This window comes from Balaenoptera ricei, chromosome 11 (assembly GCF_028023285.1).
Source record: "Balaenoptera ricei isolate mBalRic1 chromosome 11, mBalRic1.hap2, whole genome shotgun sequence".
In the NCBI taxonomy this organism is placed as follows: Eukaryota; Metazoa; Chordata; class Mammalia; order Artiodactyla; family Balaenopteridae; genus Balaenoptera; species Balaenoptera ricei.
The window spans coordinates 36,716,452-36,743,896 of NC_082649.1; the positions used below are offsets into that span (position 1 = coordinate 36,716,452).

The following is a 27,445-nucleotide window of genomic DNA, read 5'->3' on the forward strand; positions in this document are numbered from 1 at the left end:
ATTGGACTCTCTGTGCTTCCTGGACTTGATTAACTATTTCCTTTCCCATATTAGGGAAGTTTTCAACCATGATCTCTTCAAATATTTTCTCAGTCCCTTTCTTTTTCTCTTCTTCTCCTGGGACCCCTATAATTCGAATGTTGGTGAGTTTAATGTTGTCCCAGAGGTCTCTGAGACTGTCCTCAGTTCTTTTCATTCTTTTTTCTTTATTCTGCTCTGCAGTAGTTATTTCCACTATTTTATCTTCCAGGTCACTTATCCGCTCTTCTGCCTCAGTTATTCTGCTATTGATTCCTTCTAGTGAATTTTTCATTTCATTTATTGTGTTGTTCATCATTGTTTGTTTGTTCTTTAGTTCTTCTAGGTCCTTGTTAAACATTTCTTGTATTTTCTCCATTCTATTTCCAAGATTTTGGATCATCTTTACTATCATTATTCTGAATTCTTTTTCAGGTAGACTGCCTATTTCTTCTTCATTTGTTTGGTCTGGTGGGTTTTTACCTTGCTTCTTCATCTGCTGTGTGTTTTTTTGTCTTCTCATTTTGCTTATCTTACTGTGTTTGGGGTCTCCTTTTCACAGTCTGCAGGTTCTTGGTTCCCGTTGTTTTTGGTGTCTGTCCGCAGTGGCTAAGGTTGCTTCAGTGGGCTGTGTAGGCTTCCAGGTGGAGGGGACCAGTGACTGTGTTCAGGTGGATGAGGCTGGGTCTTGTCTTTCTGGTGGGCAGGTACACATGTGGTGGTGTGTTTTGGGGTGTCTATGGCTTATTATGATTTTAGGCCGCCTCTGCTTATGGATGGGGTTGTGTAAATACAATACAATATAGTAAATACAGTGTGTTGACTATCTGATGTGTGAATTGGAGTAAAGGTAGTAGAGAAATAGTATCGTAGCTAGAGGGAACAGGTCGGGAGAGGTTGAGGAAGAGATTAGAGATGCTAGAGAGTGATACTGGTTGAGGGTCAGCCTTCCATAAAGGGTAGGAGGATAGAGAGGGGAGAAGTAACAAGATGAGTAATATAGTTTTAGCCTTTGTAAATCTTAATTGTTGGATCCTTTCTTATATAAGCTCCTTTTTTCCCCTTCTTGCCCTAGTTTTGATTCAAGGTGTTGATAGGGCCTCAGGACTGGTTTAGTTATAAGTATAGGTTTGGGACATTGCTGCAGAACTGAGGAGATGCTTTGGACATTTCATGTAGTTACTGGTAGCTTGGAATTGATCAGCTGGTCAGTATAGGTGTCAGACCTGGGTTACTATAGACCCATGAAATTACCATGAAAGGGAGTAATCACCAGTTGAGGAGCCTTCAGTTCTGGAATGATATGCTGCTCATAACTGTTAAATTCTTCATTTTGGAATAATTTAGTGGAAGCTCAAGGAGGAGATTATACAAATGCTTGGGAATCTTTTATATAACTTATAAACTCAAGAAATGATTAAGTAGCAGACTGTGTTTCTTCTTTTTTGATTATATGAATAGTAAAACTAATAATAGAAGTAACTAAGGAAGCATATCACTTTCCTCTCAGACCCTAAAAAATATTTATTCAGACATTCATGTCATTTTTAAAAAATGAGATTTCTTCACTGTTAGGGGAAAATTTCAGAACTGTTCCTTAGCTGATAGTCTGGAAGGATAGTTCTGCTTATTTTGAAATTATTGATGAGATTTGTCTGTTTCCTTGTTCTTCCCTGGGTATAGGTTCTGAATCTTTGGGGACTTTTCATGACATTGAGAGGTTCTATCTTGGGACTAGGGAATTAGTATCTAGGGGCATAAATACTAAATTTTTTTTTTTTTTTTTAGTTCATTAATATTGGTTACTAGAAGGTTTAATTCTTACAGTTGCGTATCCTGAGGCTTTTTACCAAATTACAGTGATTTCCACCCCCGTTAAAAAAAAAAAGAGGATCCAAAGGATGTTTTTAACTTTCCAGTGGTGGTTAGTCTTTTTGAGAATGTGGTTTATATATATACAAAACTACGTCTATTGATGAGCATTTGTCTATACGCCTGGGGAAAGGAAATTAACTTTTTAATCAATTTCTTTCTTAGGATATTTGAACTACTTGTACTCAGCCGATTCCTTAATGTTTAGTTTTGTTTTAGCTGTGGAGATATTTTTGCCTTGAAAGTTAGTGCTTCATCTATTCCAGCTGAGTTATACTTTGTTTTGTGTATCTCAGGTTTTAGACTTTGCGAAAGAGAACAGTAATTTCTTGTTTCTTCATGTTTATAACAGGTAGCACATCACAACTTCCATCCTCAAGATTTTTTATTGGCTAAAAGTCAATCTGTTGCTAGGCCTGCTAAGTTATATTATTGGTTTATATGTGAGTGTGTGTGTGTGTTTAAATCTGTGCTGTAGGTACATGGTACCACGAACCTATTCCCATAGTTTCCAGTAACTAGACTGAGCGGGCTTGCCACTGTGATAGTATCATTTTTGCTTTTCTTGCCTACACTCCTACTTAGACTGAGCTTTTTGAAGACTGTAATTATGTCTTTTCCCCTGTGTTTTCCTAGCACTTAGCACAGTGCCTGAATCTAGACTTTTCAAAATAAATGAATGACTGAATGAATCTATTCCTTGCTTCTAAACTAGAATTTAAAATTTGGGGACTTCCCTGGTGGCGCAGTGGTTAGAATCTGCCTGCCAATGCAGGGGACACGGGTTCAAGCCCTGGTCCAGGAAGATCCCACATGCTATGGAGCAACTAAGCCTGTGCACCACGACTACTGAGCCTGGCTCTAGAGCCCGGGAGCCACAACTGCTGAAGCCCGCGTGCCACAACTACTGAAGCCCATACACCTAGAGCCCGTGCTCCGCAACAAGAGAAGCCACCGCAATGAGAAGCCTGTGCGCCACAGCGAAGAGTAGCCCCTGCTTGCCGCAACTAGAGAAAGCCTGCGCGTAGCAGTGAAGACCCAATGCAACCATAAATAAATAAATAAATAAATTAACTAATTAATTAATTTGTCTCATCTATCACATAAAGACAGTAATAGCAATGAACCTTTAATACTTTGAAAACTCTTTGACTCTCATAGTATTTTGTCTTCCCAATTGTAGTTTTTAGTATCTTTTAGTATCTTCATCTGTAAACTAGGGGGTTCACAAGTCATCTCTACTGAGGATTCACAAATCACAAATTTAAAGCTTTTCTTGGCTTGCTTATAAAGTGCTTCATCTCTAGATTGGAGGCACCAGGAGGGCAAGGCCTATCTCTGTCTGGTTCACTGAGAGATATCCAGTGCCTCACAGGGTACCTGGTACAGAATGGGTCTTCAGTAAATGTTTTTTGACTAATTGAATTCTTATAGAGTACTTTGTAGACTTTAGTTTTTTATTATTTTATTTTTTTATTTGGTTGCACTGGGTGTTAGTTGCGGCTCACCAGCTCCTTAGTTGCAGCAGGTGGACTCCTTAGTTGTGACATGCATGTGGGATCTAGTTACCTGACAAGGGATCGAACCTGTGCCCCCCTGCATTGGGAGCGCAGAGTCTTAACCACTGTGCCACCAGGGAAGTCCCATAGTACTTTAGCATATACTATTTATAGTGTAATTTTTACAGTAACCCCGTGGGTGGGTTGGGTAAAATATTATTCTTTTTAGATGAGAAAACAGATTCATAGAGGCTAAGTGGCCTCATCTGGGATAATAAGTGGTAGAGTCTGAGTCTCAAACTTAGGTTTTCTCATTTTAAGTCCAACTTTCTAAAAAAAAGCTGTAATAGACTGTTTTTTTCCTTTGGGTCCTAAGTAACCTTGGAGGGAAGGGACTAGTAAGAGGGAAAAGTATGGTCTTCCCATCAGAAACCCTTCATGAAGGTAGTAACAGGGCAGGGCCTCTGGAAACAGATTGCCTGTGTTCTGATAGCACCCCAGCTCCTTGCTGGCTGTATGGCCTTGGGCAACAAAGTCCATTTAACCTTTCTCTGCCCCCACTTCCCCATCTGTGAAATGGATATAATAGTAGTCCTACACTCAAAGGATTATTATGAGGAGAAAGTCAAAGGAATTAATAAAGTTTGTTAAATAAATGAAAAATAAATATGAAGAATATGTGTGATTTTCATGAGCTAATAGAATGTAGAATGTTATAAACTGAGCACTTAAGCCTCTGGTGGTAAGAAGTTGATCATGACTAGGTTTTGTTTTCATTTGTTTTGGTTTCTCAGTTGCCTTAGTCTTTTGCAGGTTAATTAAACTCACTCCAACCCCCACTTTTCAGCTTCATTTTTAAATCATCTTTCCCTGTCTTCATTTGAAAAAAAGTTTTTAAACCCACATTTGCCAAGAAATCTGTGATGATGAATTACTTACTCCTTTTCCCTAAGAGCCTAATTATAGCTCATACTTTCCCCTATTCAAATCACACAGCCAAGATGTACATATTCTGTGAGAATTCAGCATTTATTTACAGTCTGTAAACTTGCTTAGTTTTATGTGTGCTTTTCATACATATTTTGTAATAATACTGGCAATCTTTATTTTAGAGCTTACTTTGTGCTTTGCAAAGATCATCTCATTTAATCCTTAAACAAAAACACCTGGGAGATAGATGTTGCCCTGTTGAGAAATTGAAGTTCAGAGAAAGTGACTTCCCCAAATTGATACATCTGGTCAAAGGTGGCGCCATTATTTAAACTCTGACTTTGAAGCTCAGGCTCTTAACATCTACTTTATGCTGCCTCTTGTCTCTCCATGGAGAGTGTCAGTTTTCAAATGTTAGTACCTGGAAGACAGGTTCTAGATCTGTGAAGCAAAATTTGCATAGAGGACTTCAGAGTCCCAGGAACAATTGACTCTTAGTACATCTAGTGTTGGAGAGGGGAGGGGGGTTAATTATAATCATAGTATTAATTTTGATGACAGACTGAATTTTTATTTTTAAAAATATTCAAGTGAAGTAAAAATATATCTTCTTTTAAACATATTCTTGGTTTTTAACTAATTGATTCAGCACGTCCTTGTATGACCAGCAGCTCCGCTGTATTGGGGTCTTTCTCTTTCTCTTTTATAAGATGTCTGACCTGTTTGCTTTGCTTTTATACTTCGTGCTCAGTCCAGATGGCAGGTACAGGTCATTTTACATGCTATTTTTGTCCAGTAGGTATTAAATTAAAGCTACTAATAGAATTAACTCAGTAGAGCTGATTTGTTTGTCCTAGAACATGTTTTTTCTAGTATTTACAACTTTTTCTTAGTAATCTTAGTCCCAGGTACTTTGTGGCTGTGATGATGTCATTAAATTTCAGCTGTGGTGGTATCTTAATCCTCACAGACACTCCATATCTCCTCTTTCTCGTTAAATTAAATGCATATACTAGCATCAACTAAAATGCAAGAATTTTATCTTTTTTCCCAAAATATGGAAAATTTCATAAGTAACCATTAACCTTGCTTTTTCTATTTTTAACTGTAGTACCAGAAGAAAACATTGCAACTATGAAATATGGCGCCCAGGTGGTAAAAGGGGAGCTGAAGTCTGCCTTATTAGATGGTGACACTCAAAATTATGATTTGGATCATGGATTTTCTAGGCACCCAATTGATGATGACTGCCGTTCTGGCATCGAGATTAAGCTAGGTCAGCCATCCATTATCAATCATATACGGATACTCCTGTGGGACCGAGATAGCCGGTGAGTCATTAGCATGACTTGGAGAGAAACTGACATGTTTGATTGAGATGGCCTAACTTTGTGGTCATCTGCTTTGGTTTAAGAGGTTTGCTGGTTTATATCTTTGTCATCACTTTGCTATTTCTCTTGAAGTTTAGTTTTGGGGGAAGAATTAAAGGGTGCATTTCTTTAAAAAATAACATTTTTTGCTTTTTTCTGCTTATAAAAGTAATGAATATGTGTTTATTGTGGAAAACAGAAAATGTAGAAAAGCACAAAGAAGAAAATAAATATTGCTAGTAATCTCACTGCCTATTATTAATTTTTATATTTGTCTAACCAGTATTTTTCAAAATTAATTAATTAATTTTATTTTTGGCTGTGTTGGGTCTTCGTTGCTGAGCGCAGGCTTTCTCTAATTGTGGCTTGTGGGGGCTACCCTTCATTGCGGTGCGTGGCCTTCTCGTTGCAGTGGCTTCTCTTGTTGTGGAGCATGGGCTCTAGCTGTGTGGGCTTCAGTAGTTGTGGCACGCGGGCTCAGTAGTTGTGGCTTGCGGGCTCTAGAGCGCAGGCTCAGTAGTTGTGGTGCATGGGCTTGGTTGCTCTGCGGCATGTGGGATCTTCCCAGGCCAGGGCTTGAACCCCTGCCCTGTGCATTGGCAGGCGGATTATTACCCATTGCGCCACCAGGGAAGTCCCTAACCAGTATTTTTTTGTTATGCATAGTCACACACACACCAGAAACCTGTAAAACCACATAGTTATACAAAATAAAGGTTAGATGTACAAAAAGTAACTTCACTTTTTAATTAATACATTGTGAATATTCTACTCTTTTAAAAATATTCCTGTAAAGTGTTCCTTTTTAAAAAATTTTTTTGAAATATAGTTTATTTATAATGTTGTGTTTAAGTTCTGCTGTACATATATATACACAAATATGTTTTACATGTATATTCTCTTTCATATTTTCCATTATGGTTTATTACATGATATTGAATATAGTTCCCTGTGCTATATAGTAGGGCCTTGTTGTTTATCCATGTAAAATGTTACTTTTAATAGTTGTTTGGTATTCCACTATATGGGTTACCATTGTTTATTTACTTGATTCCTTACTTTTGGATATTATGATAACTTTTAAAATATACTTTATACTGTGGACAAAGAAAAAAAATTGTCTTTAGTGTGGATAAATTCATTATCAAAACAAAAGAAATATGTGAATAAAACTTGATGGGCTCCAGCCTAGGAACCCACCAGTTTCACAGTGGCTTCAAGATTCTGCCTTCCTTTCTAGCCACTCTGATGTTTTCACCCACTGACTTCAGCCATGGCAGAAGTGCCAGAGCAGTAGGGTGACCAAGAACTGAACAGTCTCCCTCATTGCTGCTCGTCATTAACCTAAACCTGTACACCCAGTCTCTGGTGTACAGTCTCCTAGGCCCTACTCATGCCTCTTTGAGTCTGGGCATGAAGGGCTTGATAGTAAGGGTGATGAGACCCTGCAGATCTTGCTGGTTAGTTCATTTCTCTCGTTAGCACCACTGACCACTACCCTGGCCTTTCAGGCCATTTGAGCCAAGTGTGAGGGAAGCTTTATGAAGTGAGAGTCAACATTCCCCATGTGCGTGGGTATTGGAGGTTATCTCCAGGTTATCTCATTCTTTTTAATTAAGAATATGTTTCCTGATATGTATCGTTGGATATAATATGATGTTTAGTTGGCAAAATGGAGCAAATTTCACGTGTTATTTACAGGAGTCTCTGATTAATAATAGTAGTAGGCACTGTTCTAAAAGCTTTACATATATTCACTCGTTTAGTTAATAATGAAATTAGTATAAAAATAATAAAGAAAAGGTTAGTACATTTGAAACTGAAAGTAGTTATCATCATTTCCAGGATGTTAAATATTTACAGGCCACTTTGTTTTATTTTTTTATTTTTATTTTTTTTAAGTTAATTAATTTATTTTATTTATTTATTTTTGGCTGCGTTGGGTCTTCGTTGCTGTGTGCGGGCTTTCTCTAGTTGTGGCAAGCGGGGACTACTCTTCGTTGCGGTGCGCCGGCTTCTCATTGTGGTGGCTTGTCCTGTTGCGGAGCATGGGCTCTAGGCACGTGGGCTTCCGTAGTTGTGGCTACGGAACCCGTGTTGAACCCGTGTCCCCTACATTGGCGGGCGGATTCTTAACCACTGCGCCACCAGGGAAGCCCCAGTTTGTTTTAGTATGTGCGTTTCATTCACGGGGGACTTAACTTTACCATGTACTAGTTCCTTTCTTACGGAAGTTATAATTCTAAGCAAAGGTGAAAAATTCAGAATCTTAAACCAAAAAGATTCTCACATGTGTTGTAAAATTATATCCTGCATTGCTGATAACCCAGAGAGGTCCAATAAAAGGTTATAACCAGTTTGAGACTGAGCAATAAAATGAATGGGAGTGAGGGGACAGCAGAAAATGAGGGGATGACACAAAATAAGCTGACCTTTTCTGGTCACAACTGTTGGTTGCAGGCTGACATTTATGGTCACCTAAATCTTCTGAGATTGTTCCTGTTGATATTACAGTAATAACTGCATCTCACATTTAAATTTGGCTTATGACAGGGGAATATAGATTTGTTCAGTATGGGACCAGCATGTAATGGTCCAGGGTAGCTGACCAGGGGAGGATGATAGGCTGTTTTCATTACTGCTAGATTATTAGCTGCCAAATTTTAAGTTGTACCGAAAAGGAATACATATTATCTCTTCACCCATGTCATTTATTTTTCTGCAGGCTGTGTCTGTGTGTGGGATGGTAGGAAACTGGGAGGAAGCAGGAGATAAGCTGGCCTCTGTGAGGAACCATTCTGAGTTGGCTTTCCTCCTGAGAGAGGAGGGCTGGGCGCCCAGGCCAGTGAAGGTAGAGGGAGAAGGCACACCTCTCTGTTTTCTGTCCTCTCTCTGTCATGGCTTTATTAATCTGTTAATACGGTATATGCAAGGCATCCTGGTCCTGTTATGTCTTATATGCCTGATATGTGCCAAGCACCGTGCTAGACCCCAGATATATGCAGATAAATATGGCATGGTCCGTGTTCTTAAGCAGCTTGAGATCTAATAAGGCAGACAGACATGCAAAGAGATAATTTCAATACATTGTGACGAATGCTGTGTTAAGGGGATCTATACACATTTCGTCATCATCAGAACTTGGTCGTTATGCAGAAAATGTAATTCATGAATAGTGTATCTTTTGTACCTTTTAACATTTTATTAAAATATAACTTCGGGGGGCTTCCCTGGTGGCGCACTGGTTAAGAATCTGCCTGCCAATGCAGGGGACACGGGTTCGTGCCCTGGTCTGGGAAGATCCTACATGCTGCGGAGCAACTAAGCCCGTGTCACAACTACTGAGCCTGCTCTCTAGAGCCCGTGAGCCACAGCTACTGAAGCCCGCGCGCCTAGAGCCCGTGCTCCACAACAAGAGAATCCACCTCAATGAGAAGTCCGCACACCGCAAAGAAGAGTAGCCCCCGCTTGCCACAACTAGAGAAAGCCCAAGCACAGCAGTGAAGACCCAACGCAGCCAAAAAAAAAAAAAAAAGCTGCTAAAAAAATATAACTTTGTATTGTTATTTTAATATGATACTTTTTTCTGCCTTTTTCCTTTTGATTCATAGGTCTTATTCATACTTCATTGAAGTCTCAATGGATGAACTTGATTGGATCAGAGTTATTGATCATTCGCAATATCTGTGTCGTTCTTGGCAAAAGTTGTATTTTCCAGCCCGTGTCTGCAGGTTAGTTCTCATGGCTTATAAATGATTTTGATGTTTGTTTAAAGAGATCTGGATGTTGAGAAACAGATTTCATTTTTCTGTCTCATAGAAGAAAAGTTTTCCAGGATATCAGTTACTAAATGCATCCCAACTAAAAAACTTAGGGATACTATGGAAATTAAGCATCTTAATATTTAGAATGTACTGTGGAACTGTTTTGTACCATATTTATGTAAAGGCATGTAAATGAATAAGAAGGGACGACACACTGAGAAGTGGAAATGCTTTTTAAATTCCATGCTATACCTTGAAAGCAGAGTTATTGTTAGGGGGTGCGTTCTTTTCACAAAAGCCATGAGAGATATTTCTGGAGGCTTCCCTTGGCAGTCCTCAGGGCCAGGAGGAAATTTTTGGATGCCATTGTGCATGTTCTTTTTCTAGGTCAGTGGATATCAGTGGAGTTTGAAAGAGCAGGTGTTTCTAGTGGGGTTGGGTTTGGGGCAAGGGAGGCTGAGCTGGTGGGGCTCCAGGCTCACACCCTCCCTTCAACCAGAGCACCTTAACTTTTATTGTCATTATGTATTTTAGCTCCATGTAAGTTTGTTTTTTAAAAAGTACTGATAAGCTATTCTAACATTTCATATTCTTACTTTAGGTTTAAGCCACGTTTTAAGCTTTCTTTCTGAAATTCTGCAAAACCAGTATGAATAATGAATTTGGGAGTTGGGAAAGGTGGTTAAAGGCCCCTGAAATTCTGTTGTGTTTTTTCTATTGTGATTTTCCCCTTGGAAATTTCCCTCAGATATTCTTTACCCTAAACTCAAGAGATTGAAGGCAGAAAGTGATTGGTTCGTTTAATTAGGTGTGTCAAGAAGGGATATGGTGGCTGTAAGCCAGGGAGCACGTGGAGCTGGCCCCTTACCCACTCCGCTCCACACCCATACTCGTGACCCCAGCTGACATCCCTGTGTGGCTGAGTTGGAGCAGATGGGGATGCCCCACAGCACTTAACTCTCTCGGTCAGAAGGCACCCTTATACTTATTAAACGCATGATCTGACAGCATCAGGCTGAATTCTTACTTCTACCACAGGAACTCCACAAAACCTTTCAGCCTCTGGTACAGTAAAGAATGTCGCCTACATTTTTTTTATTATGGGTGTGACTGGACACAATATTGTTACCCAAGGATCCTCTTGTGTGGAAATGAAGAAAATCAATTTCATTTCCCCAGAGAGGGACTAAAGTGTCTCAGGTCTAGCAGTTGCTCTTTTATCAGAGGAGTTTTGAATGGATTAAAATGAGAGGGACAAGAAATTGAGTGAAGATTCTGTATCTCAGAACTGCCTAGGGATACTTTGAGAGTGACAGAGGGGCCCCGAGGTAGAGGAAGGGATTGAGTCTGCATCGACTGACATTATTATGGCTGTATCAGATTAAAAAATAAGCAGCATAACAACCTAAGTGTCTGATGTGGACCAAAGGACTGTGTGTTTGTATTTAATTTGAAACACTAGGAACACGACTCCCAGAACAAATCATCGTGACTGTAATACCAGCTATGATAGAGGCTGTGTGCTTTACCCACTTGAAAACTCCTGCTCTGTGGAGGGAGACATGTACCCTCAGTCGTGATCTCTGGCTTTTAGAAAATATAATTCCTCTTATTTATTAATAGGCATTATATATACTCCCTTTTCTTTACTTTGTCTCTCCTGTGTGGCCTTGCCTTTGTTGATGTTGCTTTTATGTGTTGTAGAGCCTGGCTGTTTTCATGATTCTAATTTTTGTCTTGGTATAGCCAGCTCCCACGCTGGTTGAGAAAAACTGAGCAAAGGTGATGTTAGAGACAGGGATAACAAGAAAAGGAAGGAGTCTTGATATGCATTTTAGTGAGAAAACGTTTTAATATTTATAACCACTTTAACTTACTATGTTACTACATTCCTTCATAAACTCTGCCTTTTGTAATAGTTTGTAATTTTCGAAGTATTATAAAGTGAACTTAAGAATAAGTCCCTATTGATTATCCAAGGATGTCTTATGTTTGGTGTTTCTTATCTTCACAATCATTTATTGACTTCCTAAACAATGTTCTAAATACACTTCTTTCAGGGACTTCACTGGGCACATATAAATTCTTTATTTCCTTAGCACATAAGTGTTCAGTTTGCATTGTGTTTGTTAATTTGCACATTTGTATGTCACCTTTGTTCTTCAGTGTCCTTTGCGTGTTTGTCTTGCCTCTCATACTAAAATTACAAGCTCTTGGAAGCAAGGAGTATGGATTCTAATCTTTCAGTATTCTTGCACAGTTCTCAAGTTATGACCTTTTGTATGCAGTAGGTACCCTATAAATGTTGGCACAGGCTTGGGGTCAAGGCACTGACCAGGTAATGAAGAGAGACTGATTCAATATTAATATGTATATATATTCATTGGTGCTTTTATCCATGTATTTGTTAAAATGTATATCTGTGCTGGAAAACTCTGGAGTGGTAAATGGTTCTGTACTCTTTGCAAAGTCTACTTTCTGTTTTTTCTTCAGGAAACTGAATTTCGAGGTTAATTCTGAAGGATGTGAGTGTTGTATATTGATGAAAAATTTCATCTAATATATTCACTAAAGAAGAGATACTCTGTGAATTGTGAGATTACCCAGCCCTCTCTCTTGAGTCTAGGTTGAACTGCATGTAAATCAGCATCGGGTAGTAGGAAAATCATGGGCTGCAGAGTTAGAGCTCTTCTCAAATCCTGGTTTCATCTAATATTGGCATTGTGATCTTAGTAAAGTTGTGCCTCTCCAAGCCCTCATTTCTACACCAGTGAAACAGGAATAACAGCACCCTTCCTGGGGTCTGCTGCGGAGGGTTAGATGACAGAGCATATGTACAAGTACTGAGCACAATGCCTGGCCCAAAGTAGAGGCTCAGTAAATAGTAGCTTTTATTACCTTTTCTACTTTTTGAGACTCTGAACTGGTGTTTGGCCTTCAGAGAAAGAGAGCCATCCTGCCATTCTCTGTGGCCATGGTGGCTCTCAGTGGTGGCTCTCAGTATGAGGAGACTGTTCCTTATCTCAGGAGTGTGGTCCTTTCAGCACTTTTCCATACTGCCAGTCCACACACATGCCTTCCATGGTTCTCTTTATCTTAGTAATCTGCCCATTTGTATGTTTCCAACAGTTTTCATACATTTTGGTTTTGGTAAAGCATTTTTAAATTGTAAAATATATATAACATAAAGTTTGCCATTTATATATCCTATGGAATGTAATCTAGTCAGCATTTCCCCTCACCGAGATAGTGGTGATAAGGATAACGTCAGGCTTCAAAGCCAGAGTGATGGTCACAACCACAACAGTGAATGGAGGGAAATGGTCTGCTCTTTCTTTCTGGGTCCTTGTTAGGAATGCATTGTGGGTCAAGTGGGGACTGCTCAATGTAGCCAAAAGCTTAGACTAATAACAACCCCCTAGCCCCCAGCTGGAGATGAAGAAAAGTGATGTCAATTTTGGTACAGTTTTTCATATGATACTCAGAACCATCTTATATCTTATCAGCTTAGCCTTTTTCAGGAAAAGGAAATTTCTGCTTTACCCATAAATTCCCCAGCCTTCAAATTGTCTTCTTGGCTATCTAGTAAGCTCTCTTCAAGTCCTTCCACAGCTTTCTTAGTTGGTAGAGCCTAGGACTGAACAAAAAACACTAACAAGGAGTGGAAATATTGAGTGCCCTGGGATGTTTTAACTTTTTTTTCTGGCTTTTTTCAACATGGTGCTGGTAATTTGGCAGCTGCAAAATGTTGCTGAAATATGAGAAGACTTGAAAACATGGATGTGAATGCGTGCAGAGGTAGCCCGCATATGGCTGGTAGCTGGAATTACAAAAGTGAACTTGGTATAAAACCTGGGAGTTGAGGGAGAGGAATAGTGGGCCTAAAAGCACAGTCCTTAAGAATATAGCTATTGAGAGAGGGAAGGAAAGAGTAGGTGGCAGACAGGTTTTACTGCAGGGGCTGGTCAGAGAGTTAGAGGAGAATCCGGGGGAGCACAGAGACCAGAAAGGGTGTTGAGAAGGGTGCAACTTGACGGTTCAGAACATGGCACAGGATGGGTAAACTCACTTAACACAAAACTGAGCTTTTTTCTTCCTTTCCTTTTGTTTTTAATCATCAAAATGGAAATGTCTTTTTATGACATTTTAATTATAAAATTATGATGTATTACACATTTTAAATATTGATAAAGCTTGCCCTCTGATAAGGCTGTACTCAGTTTCTACCAATAGCACATAGAATTGCCCCTTCTCCAAACCCTCACCAATGCAGGCATTGTCAGCATTTTGCCAATGTGATTTATGATTTGTAAAAAATCTTCTTACTTTAAGTTGGATTTCTTTTATCATCTGTGAAGTGTAGGGTATCTTACAATACTTGACATTTGTTATTTCTCATTTATAAAAGCCTGTTTTTGTCTTTTGCATAGTTTTCTTCTGGGGTGATTATCTTTTTGTTTTTGGCTTGTGAGAACTTTATGTTGGTATGTACACCTTGATATGTATACATATATGTATTGTATATATGCAGTGTATATATACATGTAGATGTATATTTGTGTATGTATGGTTATACTTTTGCCTATCATGTACTGTGCAATTTGTTATTAGTTTTTAGTGTTTTATTAGTACTTTTTACCATATAGAATTTTATGTTTAAAAAAATGTAGTCAAATCTGTCAGTCCTTTTTATGGTTTCTGGTGGTCTGATATCATGTTTAGAAAGGTGTTCCTCACTCCAACGTGTGCCAAATGTGTCATGGACAAAAGGGTGTTGTAGAGCATCTGTTGGCCTGTCTTCTAGTCTCAGTGGTCACAGTAGAGGTCATAAATGATGAAAAACATCTCACTAGAACGGTTCTACTTTCACTTAAAACAAGAAATTTAGGCATGCTTCACCAGCTAAGAAAATAGATTTTTCTTCATTTATTCATCTGTTTATTCATCCATTACTCAGTCATTTCACAAATAAGCTCCTATTTTGTGCTATGCTCCTACTTCGTACTGGATACTGAGGCCATAACACTGAAGAAGACTGCCAAGATTTCTGCTCTCATAGAATTTGGGAGGAACAGATATAAACAATAAGAACACAACAGGTAATTGTAAATGTTGTGAAAATGATACTGTGATAGTGACCCAGGGTCAAGAGGAGGAGAGTGGTTATTTAAAATAGGTGATCATGGAAAGCCCGAGAGGGGAGCTGGGTGTTTTAAACTGAGATTAAGGAGGTGATATACTCTGGTCATTGCTGTAGATATTTAGGCTTTCTTTGGTGTACATCGAATGTTATTCAAGAGTAACTGGTTTACTCTAGGAGTCCTCATTAAATGAATACTAAAACTGTACTGTTATTTGGTTTAGGGCACTTTAATCTCTTATTGCTACCATGCATTTCAAGTCCCCTCTCATCCCGGCCATCATTAGATGCAGCATAATTTTTTAACCCATTTTCATTAGATTATAGTACCTAACAGTGCTATAGATCTACAAGACATAAAACAAATGAGAAAATAAACATTGCTATTTATGGAAGCATTCTTTCCCTGCCATATTAACCTTGTACAAAAGCATGTGTGTCTTCCACCTTTTCTCTTTTGTTCTCCCCCTGACCCCCTGGGCATTGATATATTTATTTACTTTTAAAGGTAGACAGTTTTACATTAGTCAGTGGTTCACCAGGATGCTTTATAATCATAGCTAGAATTATGCCGAGCCTTTACTTTCTTTATATGATTGATGTCTTCAGAATTCAAGAAATGCCTTATTCAGTTGTAAAGGAAGAAGGAACAGTTTCACTTTTTAAAAGTAATCATTTTAGTTCACACTTAGTTTGAATTGTACCTCCACCTACAACTTTGATACCATAATTGAATTAGTAAAGAGCAACCTGCAGACAGAGGAACAGTCTCTTCTAAGAGTGCAAAGCAAAATGTAGCCACATGGTGTCACTAAATCATAACAATTTTACTTGGGGCTAAAGAGAGATTAAAATTGCTTTTTAAAAAATAAAACCATTTTTAAATATAAATTTTCTGAAGTCTGTGATTTGTGAAATAACATCTGAAACTATTTGTACTATTTAAGTCCTTCTACTCATGTGGAGCATTAATTATGCCTGAAGTCCGCAGAGGTACATTCAGGTTCTAGCCAGCCCTTGACTTGTCGTCTGCCAGGTATAGCAGATATGTGGGCTTCTGTAGTAGAGCTGTTCAGTTTCATACAATAAGTTCTTTTTTTTTATCTTCCTTTGGAATTTTGAAATAAATAGAAGAGTAACTCAAAGGAGAGAGATCCATTAAATATTTCTAATGAATCAGGGAGCAGAAGAAAGGAGGAGTGAGGAAAAGAGAGAGAGGGTTACAGGACCTCAGAGGAGAGACAGGAAGAGAACAGTCTGACATTTATTGAGTATCTATTGTGGGCCAGACGCACATTGCTCCCTTGCATGATTCTCATGATAGCTCTAGGAGAGAAACACCACTAACTACCTTCATTTTACAAATGAGGAAACTGAGCCTCAGAGAAGTTAAATATGCAGGTCTGTGACTACACAGTTAACGTCACAATCCTATGTTGCCTCTGCAGACTGTGAGGTGAAGAAATAGCTCTGCTTAAGGGTAGGGGGAGACATGGAGCCCTGGAGAAGCTCTTGCTGCCTTTTTGGCGGGAACAGTTTCCAGGAATGCTGAAACAGAGGGCCTGAGGTGGCCCCACTCTGCTTGTGCTGGCCATAGCCACCTGCATGACAAGGATACTGATGAGGGGGAGGAGGAGGTTGAACAGTTGGGGAAGTTTTCTCTTTTAAAATGCCCCAAAGGGAGTGTAGCAATCCTTTATGTATGTTTTGTCAGTTTGTCAATAGAACTTTGAATTTTCCTGCCCCTTTCTTCGCCGTGAGATCATTTTAGACTTTATTATTACAGAGTGAACCGGGTGTTCTTAACTCCTGATTTGTTTTGCTTCAGCTGTATTTATTTATTTTTTAATAAATTTATGTATTTTATTTTATTTATTTTTGGCTGCGTTGGGTCTTCATTGCTGTGTGCGGGTTTTTCTCTAGTTGCGGAGAGCGGGGGCTACTCTTCATCACGGTGCATGGGCTTCTCATTGTGGTGGCTTCTCTTGTTGCGGAGCACCAGGCTCTAGGCGCGCAGGCTTCAGTAGTTGTGGCGCACGGGCTTAGTTGTTCTGTGGCATGTGTGATCTTCCTGGACCAGGGCTCGAACCCGTGTCCCCTGCATTGGCAGACGGATTCTTAACCACTGCGCCACCAGCTGTATTTAGTAACAAGTTTCATATATTATGGAATTTCTCTTCACAAGATCTCTTTACATCTTGAATTGCTTTTTTTTTTTTTTTAGTTGAGGAATTTTCTATTTATTATTTTCACTTAGGATCCTCTTATTAGACCAAAAATATTTTCCACTGTGTTTTGTATTCCGTAAGACCTTTGAGACATGGCTGTTTGTACTTAAGTTTTTCAGCTGAATCTAGGCTTTTTGTTGTTTCATTTTTGTTTAAAGGATAATAACATGTTGAGCTTCTTTTGTGTGTAGTGGAGGACTTGAAACATGAGAAAATAGAACAGGGTTGTCCTTTTTCTTTGCATTTTATTTTATAATTTTAGAATATAAATTAGTATCTTTTAATAAGTGTGAGATGATGTTAATAACACCAGTGACCTGTTATTACTACCACAAACAGCCGTTGTATGTTTTTCATTCTGGAAGGGCAAGAACTATATATGGTAGTGATACAGTTGCTTCCCAAGCAGTTAGGTTCAGGATTAAGTTCAGATAGTACCCCCCTAGTTGATCATCAAACATCTTTTTTTTTCCTGCTTTCCCTCTCCTCAATTCTACTCTATTACTTATAAGACTTATTCATTCATACATTTATTCAACAAACAGGTATTTATTGAATACCTGTTATATTGCAGGCACTTAGTTTAGGTGCCACCATAAAAGGGTGAACAAGACACAGTTGCTGCTCTCAAGAATTTCATGATATAATACGAGTGACAACTTTCTAAAGATTGATAAAGTAAAATATGATCAGTGCAATAGTAGAGATATTTATATTTATATATATTTTATATATATTTATATACATATATATATGGTATGCTGGAGCATAGTTATGGGTGATCCTACTGAAGAAAGAATTTGGACAAAGGGACCAAGGGATTGAGCAGGAAAAAATAAGGGGAAAAGGATGCTCTTTGTTCTCTTGCCAAAGGCAGAGTATGCAGTGGACTTGGTCAAATCTAAACTTTTCACCCAAAACTCTCCATCATTGGGCCCTTCTGCTTCTTTAGCTTCATCTTTGGTTCTTATTAGAAATTCCCTGCTTGGTCTCACCAGTCAAAATCATCTATTTAACGGGAACTCCCTGGCGGTCCAGTGGTTAGGACTCCACGCCTTCACTACCGAGGGCCTGGGTTCAATCCCTGGCTGGGGAACTAAGATCCCACAAGCTATGTGGCGTGGCCAAAAAAAACCCCAAAATTCTCTATTTACCATCTGCCTGCTCATGCCTTCTACCTATGTCCCTAAGGTCAAAGAAAGTATGTGACTGACAATTCTCCCTTCATGTGACCCTGAATAACTGTTTTAGATATCTGGGACTTGGTTTCAGTTAAAGTTTTTTTTAAACTTCTTTCAACAAGACTAGAGGATTCCCTGTGAAGAACCATAAATTAGGTTAATTTTCGCAAGTAATATTCTGAGAATAGTAAAAATTCCCAAGACGTGAAGGAAAAAAAAATCCCTCTGCTGGAGCCAGGATTTGAGCCAGTGTGTCTTTTGCTTAGAAAAATAGTGCATTTTTGTAGGTACTTCGTTGTTGGGTGCATGCTGTCTGTAAGGAAGTTAACATGGTTGTGTCAGTTTTCCAGTTCGAGATCTCCTTTTGGAATCTGTTTTGGCACTGTAGCTCTCGCAGCACTTACTTACGGAACTTAGGAAATCCTGACCCAGGAAGCCAGACACTGACTATTGGGCATGGGACTGTGGGTCTGTCAAGTAGAAAGCAAGGAAGGAATAGAAGACAAACCCATCTGGGACTTCAGGCTCCTTCATATGACCCAGGGGCCTCCAGCATAGGAAACAGAGGCAAAGGTGAACTATAGAAATGGGAGCAGAAAGCCAGTAATTAATGGAAACGGTGGGGAAGAGCTTCCAGGACGTCCATCCCAGCTTCGGGACTGAATGAGGAAATAATATCCGATGAGTGAGGCTTCACTCACTTTTCTTTTTGGAAGGTCGAGAAGAAGGACTGCTAGATCTTAGAGGTAAAAACAAATAAACAAACTTGGACACAGATTTATTTGTGAATTACATAGCCATTTTCCAATCCTGTTTACTTTGGAAATGGTAATCTAAAGAAGATACTGGTTTAGTTAATAATTCTCTCAACGGAGAGTTAGGCCTACGTGTATATATATTTTTAAATTAATTAATTAATTAATTTTTTGCTGCGTTGGGTGTTTGTTGCTGCATGCGGGCTTTAGTTGCAGTGAGCGTGGGCTACTCTTTGTTGCGGTGTGCGGGCTTCTGATTGTGGTGGCTTCTCTTGTTGTGGAGCACGGGCTCTAGGCGTGCAGGCTTCAGTAGTTGTGGCTCGCGGGCTCTAGAGCGCAGGCTCAGTAGTTGTGGCTTAGTTGCTCCGCAGCATGTGGGGTCTTCCTGGACCAGGGCTCGAACCCATATCCCCTGCCTTGGCAGGCGGCTTCTTAACCACTGCACCACCAGGGAAGCCCCTAGGCCTACGTATATTTAAATTTCACCCCACACTGCCTAGCATTTATTGCTTTGACCTTTCATAACATTTATAGCTTGAATCATCCAATTTAGCCATTAATTACATAATATATCTTGTATGCCTCTCTAATTATTTTGTGGTTCCTGGACCTCACTGTATATTCCTTTGATAGTAGTTGCTCATCAGATATCTTGTTGAATCCCTTTATGCCTCTAACATTCCTGAATGCAAGTGGTTGGATAATAATCTTTTTTTTTCTGGAAAAATCCTTTTAACACTGCTGTTTTTTCCAGTGTTAGAAGGAGATACTAGGAAACGGGACTATTTTATTCTTTCCACAGAAAATATGCTTAAAGAGAACTGTATGTACAAGTCTCATGGTTAATACAATCATCAGAGCTTTCTCAGTCATCATTATAAATGGTACAGGTTTTCTAGATCAGGGTGCTTTCTGTGGATACAAGGTTAGCTCAAGAGACAGTGGACCAGAAGTGAAACCAGATTGCTTGTCAGCTGCCAGCAATTCTGGGCAGAGTGCCAGACTTGGTTCACCTTTAAAAATTCATCTCCCAGTATGAAAATAGAGGGCTCGATCCCTGCAGGGAATGGTGGTAGCATGAACACTTGGACTTCCTTTGGCCCAAAGTACTTTTATTGATGCTAGGAAAGGTGGGGGAACTGATCAGTGTGGACCAGCAGCTTTGACCTCATTTAAGAGCTGTAATATTTTCTCTAGCAGCCTTACTTCGTTATGTTTCAAATTATAATTTCATAAGTTAATAACTGTACTTCCAGATAATGTGGGTCATATATACACATGAATATGTTTTGCCTGATAGGAAGGTTTAATTTCTAATAGTCATAGAAATTCTGTGCACATTATGAAGCTATTAGGATGTAACAGCTGTTTTAGTTCATTTCACCCTGCAAAAGAAATGTGATGCAGGCTAAAATGATCAGTAATTATGTATTTTGAAAGCTAAACCTCCAGTTATAGAAAGAGCTAATTTACACATTGGATACTGATAAAACTACAGTAAGCTATGAGTTTCAAAGTTAGTGTTATCTCCTACCTAAGATTATGAAAGAGAATCTGTACCAAAAGACAATCTTTTCCTCTTTGAAACGCTCTTTTGCATTGCCTATTGTAATTTTGAGGTTGGAAATCAACAGTAATGAAGAACTGCTTGATATCTTTCTAAAGAAAAAAATTAGAGGGTTGTTAGAGGGAGTAGGATTTAGAAGGATTTCACTTTATTTCTGTTGATCAGTGCCTACCATCTGCCTTCCATTTAATATTACAGAAGCATGCATGCGTTTCCCAGTTCTGAACAGATGATGTGCATGGTTTGTTGAGATATATGTATATTCTGGATGTGTGTGTGTATATATACCTACGGTGCTTAAAATCACAGTTGAAGTGTAAAACAGATAATGAGTCTCCATTTGGGGCTAATTTGCATATTCAGCTCTTGTACACAAAATAAAAGTCTACAATGACACTGATTTTCTTTTCTACTTTAGAATTGGCACTAACCAGCTGTCAACAAATATTTTGATTAAACACTTTTCTTTATTGGAGAATTTTGGGGCACATTCTTTGTATAAACATATTGTTTTCTTTGATTTCAAGGGACATATTTTCAGTATGATTTATAGATGCATCACACCGGTAAGCTGTCATGCACAAAAATATATTTTTCTCTGTAAACTTCCTTTTTACCATTGATTTCTCTAGGGCGAAAATATGGCTCAGAACAGAATATTCCAACTCAGGATATTTGCCTGAAATAAAAGTGGTAAATAAATGTATAAGCCTGCTTTAAGTAAACAGAAAAATTTAAAGTTATAGATTCACAAACTGGACTTTTCCAAGAGATTTTTAAAGATGATTTAACAGTTCCTTTTATACATCTAAGATGTGATTGGACTACAGAGATTATGTTAGAATTTTGACATATATTCATCTAGTCTGTCTTCTGTGTGTAACCATACAGAAACATGTTATTTATATAAATGATATCATGTAGTACATATAATTTTGAAACGTTGCACATATGTATATTCATTGTGGCTGTCGTTCCATGTCAGTACATAAGTATCTGCTTTATCCTTTTTTAACAATAGCACAGTATTCTAAATGTACTGTTGTTTACCTAACTAGTCCGCTATTGAGGGGACTATAAGGATGTTTCCGGTTTTACCTTTATAGAACAGTATAGTCTTTGCTCACATATCTGATTATCTCTTCACATAAGTAGAGTCAGAAGATATGACCATCTTAAAATGTGAAACATATTGGTAAATGCCATACAAAGCATTATACCAGTTTATTCCCACCAGCAGTTTATGATAGTACCTATTTCCCTACATCCTTGTCAACAATGGGTATTATCATTATTTTAAAATTTTTTGTCAAACTGATAAGTAAACCATTGTCTCTCATTTGTTTTATTGTGCAGATTTTTGATTATTTGTAGAGTTAAACAACTGTGCATCTGTTTGTTGATAAGCATACATATTTTCATAGAAAAGATGAAGTTTGAGTTGACCTGAAAGGATGGGTTGAGTTTTGATTGGGTAATTTTAGACGGCTTTTCCCATGAGGTCATCTGGGAAAGTGGTTCTCAACCAGGGGTGATTCTTCCCCCAGCCAGAACACATTTGGCGATGTCTGGAGACATTTTTGGCAGTCACAATTAAGAGTGCTGCTGGCATCTAGTGGGTAAAGCCAAGGATGCTGCCAAACATCCTACAATGTACAGGACAGCCTCCTACGACAAAGAATTATCCAGCTGAAAATGTCAGTAGCGCCAAAGGTGAGAAACCCTGATTTAGGAGAAGCTTGTAGTAATTCCATATGTGAAGAGGACTTGAATTATGTTGTTTTTGGTTAAAATGGAGAAAAAGAATCACTGAGAAAGACATTTCAAAGAAAAAAACAGTCAAATTTGATGCCTGATTGAATATGGAGGGGGAAAAAAAGAAATTGAGTCAAAGAGCTTCAACGTTTAGAACCTAGGTGGCTGGGAAGTGGGATGACACTGGTGGAGATAAGTTGTGAGGGAACCAGTTTGAGCTAGGTGCAGAATTGTCACTTTTATATAGTGAGATTTTTATTTTACACTTGGTGCCAGGATTGTTTTGGATTTTGAATTAAAAAATCGCTAACTAGTACCAAACATTTGGTTGCAAACAATTTCCTCTTTCTGAAATGTGCTTCTTTTCATCTCTGCTACTGAAATCTTGTCCCTTTATTTAGTAAGCTAAAATGCCATTTCCTGCAGGAAATCTTCCTTGATCTCTCCAAATGAAATCAAAGTATTTTTTTCTTTATTTATTCAACAAATACTTACCAAGTGCCTGCTAAGTGACAGGCACTGTGCTAGGTACTGGAGCTGCAGTGGAGAGCTTTAAACACACATCCCCTCCCCTTATGGAGTTTAAAGCTTAGTAGGAGAGTCAGATATTAAACAAAATAACTACAAGTAAAGGAAGAATCATAGGCTATGATAAATGCAAAGAAGGAAAAATACAAGTGAGCATTAGTGCCAAAGCAGAAGAATACAGCTTCAACTGGACAAGACAGGGGAGATCTTTTAGGGAAGTGATGTTTAAGTAGAGACCTAAGTGATGACTAGGAATTAATTAGGCAAAGGCACGAGGGGAAAGTGTTTGGAGCAGAGACAAATATTAGGAAACCCTTGAGGAGGGAAATAACTTGGTCTGAATAAGAAAGTGAAAAGAAGTTAGTATGACTGGAGAGCAGTGGTGAGGTAGAGGGTTAGGTGGGTAATGACCAGGTTGTTTAGAACTGGAAGGCCACGTTAAAGAGGTGGTAGTTTATTAAAAGTGCAGTCCCTGGGAAGGGTGCTAAGCAAGGATGTGACATGATCTGGCTTAAATTTGTTAAAGACCTTGTCTCCTTTGTGGGGAATGGTTGAGGTGGGTGATAAATGAGTTGAGGTGGGTTGAGGTTTGTAAATTTAAAAAGCTGGGACTTCCCTGGCAGTCCAGTGGTTAAGACTTCGCCTTCAAATGCAGGGTGTGCGGGTTCGATCCCTGGGCTGGAAGCTAAGATCCCACATGCCTGGCACCCAAAAAACCAAAACATAAAACAGAAGCAATATTGTAACAAATTCAGTAAAGACTTTAAAAAAAAAAACAAAACTGTAAACTACCAAAATACCCATTAAAAGGGGAATTCATTAAAATTAGAAAGAATTAATTGCATCCATATGAATTAACCTAGAAGGATTTCCTTTAAAATTGTTAGATGAAAAACACATGATGCAGATAATGCTTCTTTTGTCAACCAACTACCATATATACATATATATGTATATATATAATATAAATGTTTATATGGATTTGTATGAGTATAGAGAATGGTGTGGAAGTATGTACATCAAACTTTAATATTGATTATTCAGGAAAATGAAGATGGGGTAAGGAAAGTAGAAAGATATTCAATTTTTATTTATCTTTTGTTATATTTGCTGTAACATCATTTTTTTTTTAATTGAAAAGGGGTTGAACTTTTTAAAGAAGAGCTCTAAGAGGTGAGGAAATGGAGAAAGAAAAAATGAATAACTTAAGAAACTTTGCTGGGAAGGTGAATAAAGATACAGGAAGGAAGCTGGAAGTAGATGCGTTTTTAAGAATGAGAGGTACTAAAGCATGTTTAAATGCTGAATAAAAGGCTCCAGGAGAGAGAAATTGAAGAGGGAGAGAAAAAGATAGTCAATGAAATGAGTCACCTTAATTTTGTGTGACAGGAGGAAAGAAAGAGAAGACTACTCTGGTTTCATACTGCGAGTGCCGGTGTGATGGCTTCTGTTTTCTTTAGGATGAATGGAACAGAGTCATCAGCTGAGAGTGAGAGGGGAGGTGAAGGTCTGAGTAGAGTGGAGAAAAGTAGGAACTAGGTGGTGCAGACACTGGGAGAATAAACTTTGTAGGGAAATTCTGTATCATGTGAGGTCAGGTTGACTGTCTTGAGATTGGTCAGCATGGTCTGCCAATAGTGGTTCCATCTGCCTTGTTGTGTGGTTTTCTCTGGTTCAGTTCAGTTTCTTAGGTTCAGAGAAGTAAATGGTTGAGGGGTGGGTGGGAGTTTGTCTAGTCCAGTGCATTAGAAGATGGGAGGGGCAAGAAAGTGGAGTATCTGCAAAGACCCAAAAGAAAAGTCTAGAGGTAATTGCCCCTGGGACAATAATAATAATTGCCCACATCCAGGTACTGTTTTCAACTTTCTATTTTTGTCTTATAGTGACATCACTGCCTTGACCACCAGTGCCATTTTTAAATGTATGTAAAAACAGCTCTTTTGACATGACTATTAAGTATGAACAAGATGTAGCTATTTTCTAGCTTTCTTATAGCTCTTGAAAACAGATCCTGGGGCTTATCTTTAAATATAAAACTTATGTAAACCTGTGTGTGTGCCCAGAATTTGGACAGAAAGCAAACTAAGAAAAAGCAGTAGGTTTAATTGAAACTGAGAATATGGCCCAGATGGTGCCTATTGCCATCACCCACATCGTACCTAGAAGGATGGTGCAGTGTTTGCAAACTTTTCAATTGCTTGGTCAATTGAGAGATTATTTTGAACATTGTCATTGAACAGTACTCATTATTTGACCATTATCCCATTGGTTTTATCAGTTTGTTATTTATGTTGTTATCTTAGAGAAGACACGACCAATAGATGTGACATCTTAGGAACAGATCTTAGGAATGTGTTTTACTGCTGTCATAATGTGTTTTAAAATGTGCCCTGCAGAATCTGGGTCTGAAGGACTCTAAGTCACATATTGATCTTTGGAGGTTTGGGGTTTGTTTTTTTCAAATACAAATTGTAGATGTCTTATTTTAAAAATGACATTATCTGAGAAGTGTTGGTGATAAGATGGATGCCTTCTGCGTACTAAGTGCTTTTACATAAATTATTTCATGTTCTTAAACAGCTTAAAGAACAAAATTAAGTTCTTAAAACATCTCTTCGAGGCAGGTGGGATTATTCTCATTTTACAGAGCCTCAGAAAGGTTACGTGCTTTTTTCAAAGATCTCAAAACCAGAAAGGCCTAGGATTCTAACCCAGATATGCCTAGCTTCAAAGACAGTTATATCATATAATGTCACTGAGAAAGAACCCATTCACATACCTAAATAATGTTTTCCCTCTTACTTGTAAGGCTTAGCAGGTATGTGCTTGGGTCTGGGACCTCATTGTTTCTTAGAAGCTTTGTTTATAATACTGCCTTTATCAAGGGATTCTGACAAAGTCCACATAATGATATCCTGACCTTGTCTGCACAGACAGAGCCTCATTGGAGACTTTTTGGAGGCTATATACTGTCATGCCTCCAAATGCCTGGAAGAAGGAGGAAAGTTACTGTTTATTAGCTTAGATATGGTTTATAGCACAGGTAATACCCACAATTTTCCAGGCACTTTAAGTATTTCATTTGATCTTACCTGGGAGCTAAGCATTATTGTCCAACTATTGTATTTCACAAATGAGGAATGTGAGACTTGGGGAGCATAATGAATTTACAATTACACAGCTAGATTACAACATCTGGGATTGAAGCCCAGGTCTGTTTGACTGAAAAGAGTTTTTTTTTTTTTTACTTTTATGCACAATGCTGTCTTTTCCATCTCTGCTTATCATCTTATGGCATTATCTTTGTTTTTTGTGAGGCTTCAAAGATATTTAAAAAATTGTTTTATTCTGGACTTCAGGATTCTGAAGTAATAGCTTTTACTGCAGGGTGATAAAAACACACACACATAAACACACTATAGGATAAGGATAATATCCATATGCTACGTATTTTTTAATCTTCTAAAAGCACTTAGTTCCCTCAGTACACTCAGTAGATCCAGATTCTGGCAGCTGCCAGATAGACATTTGGATGCTTAAATTAATAAGTCAAGATTTTAATTTTGCTACTATGGTTAGTGAATGGTGCCAGATTAAACTCATTTCCAAAGAGTGAGATGCATACTAGGTATCATTTTATTCAGTCTATTTATTTATACTGTGATGATAGGGTATGCAGACAGGCAGTATTAAAATGTTAGGATGTGCTTCTGGGATGTATTTCTAGTCCCCTGAGAAACTTTTCCAGTTCCCAAAGACAGCAGCATTTCTATGATGACTGTGGCCCTCATATATGGGGTTCTCTTGTTATCTGAATATTTATTATTTCATGCTATGTGGTTGCAAAGGTTGCATAGGGAAATAGAAGTTACCATGATGTAAAAATGTTTACTGATTAACTGTCCACGTGTAAAGTTAGCTCCCACTCAAACATTCATTTCTTGCCCGTCCTGTTAGTTATAATGCTTCACTGATTGTTGGAAAGATGTAAAATCATTGTACCTATTGCAAAGTCAAATAGCAGATTTTGCAAAAATACTGGAGATAAAAATTTAATGAAACAAGGAAAGTGATGTTGAAGAACTGCTGCCAGACTTGCATGCAGAGCCCTTGGCAGTGAAATTCTGGCAACGTTAGGCTAGTGAACAACTGAAGAAGAGAAAATCCACCAGAATAATGACATGTTAGGCATTTCAAAAGAAGGATCTGACTATTAAAAATTAAGGGAAGTTTGGTGATGTCCAGGTATTTTTGGAAGAAACTCTCTCACTGTATTTGTGCTCTTTATATAAATATTGTCTGATAATTGTTTACTGCTACAACTGCTGCTGCTGCTACTACTGCTACTTTGGTTGGTACATAGTTGCATTTATTATTAAAATTTTATTAAATAGAAGATAAAATACACTAATATTTGGTATTTCAATTTTTTACCTTAATGAAAACCTGTTTTTTCCACATTCACTCTGAAATTTTGGTCCCTACTTTAAAAGTCCTTTTCAGATAATTGTTGTCCTCGAATAATGAGAACCTCCTGTAATGGTTATATACTTCATATATTTATATGTCGTTCCTCTCCATTTATGCTGTTAATGAACAGCAGCAACAAAAACTTGTTTACATGTGGGGTTGACTCATCCTGAGTAATATTGTCTTTTAACCAGTGATGCAAAGAAACAGAATTTTCATGAGCAATAGTTTTTCCTAGAAGAATGGCTAACCAGCAGATTACACTTCTATCCTGGAGAAAGGACTTCAGGTCACTCATTAAATCTAAAGGCATTACATAGATAAAAATTTCCAGCTTGGGATGGTCGAGGGGAATGCAGTAGTATTGT

At 38.3% G+C, this 27,445-nt stretch overlaps 1 protein-coding gene across 4 annotated transcripts in view; it reads left to right on the plus strand.

Annotated features, from left to right (window-relative positions):
- Positions 1-27,445, plus strand: part of BTBD9 (BTB domain containing 9) — a 406,786-nt gene that overhangs the window by 49,970 nt on the left and 329,371 nt on the right. For all 4 annotated transcript variants that reach the window (XR_009505745.1, XM_059938776.1, XM_059938774.1 and 1 more), the window contains exons 5-6: positions 5,431-5,650; positions 9,301-9,420. Coding sequence is in view for 3 of the 4 variants with exons in the window: in XM_059938776.1 (XP_059794759.1) it covers positions 5,431-5,650; positions 9,301-9,420 (340 nt within the window). In the remaining variant the exon portion in view is untranslated. The remainder of the gene's footprint in view (positions 1-5,430; positions 5,651-9,300; positions 9,421-27,445) is intronic.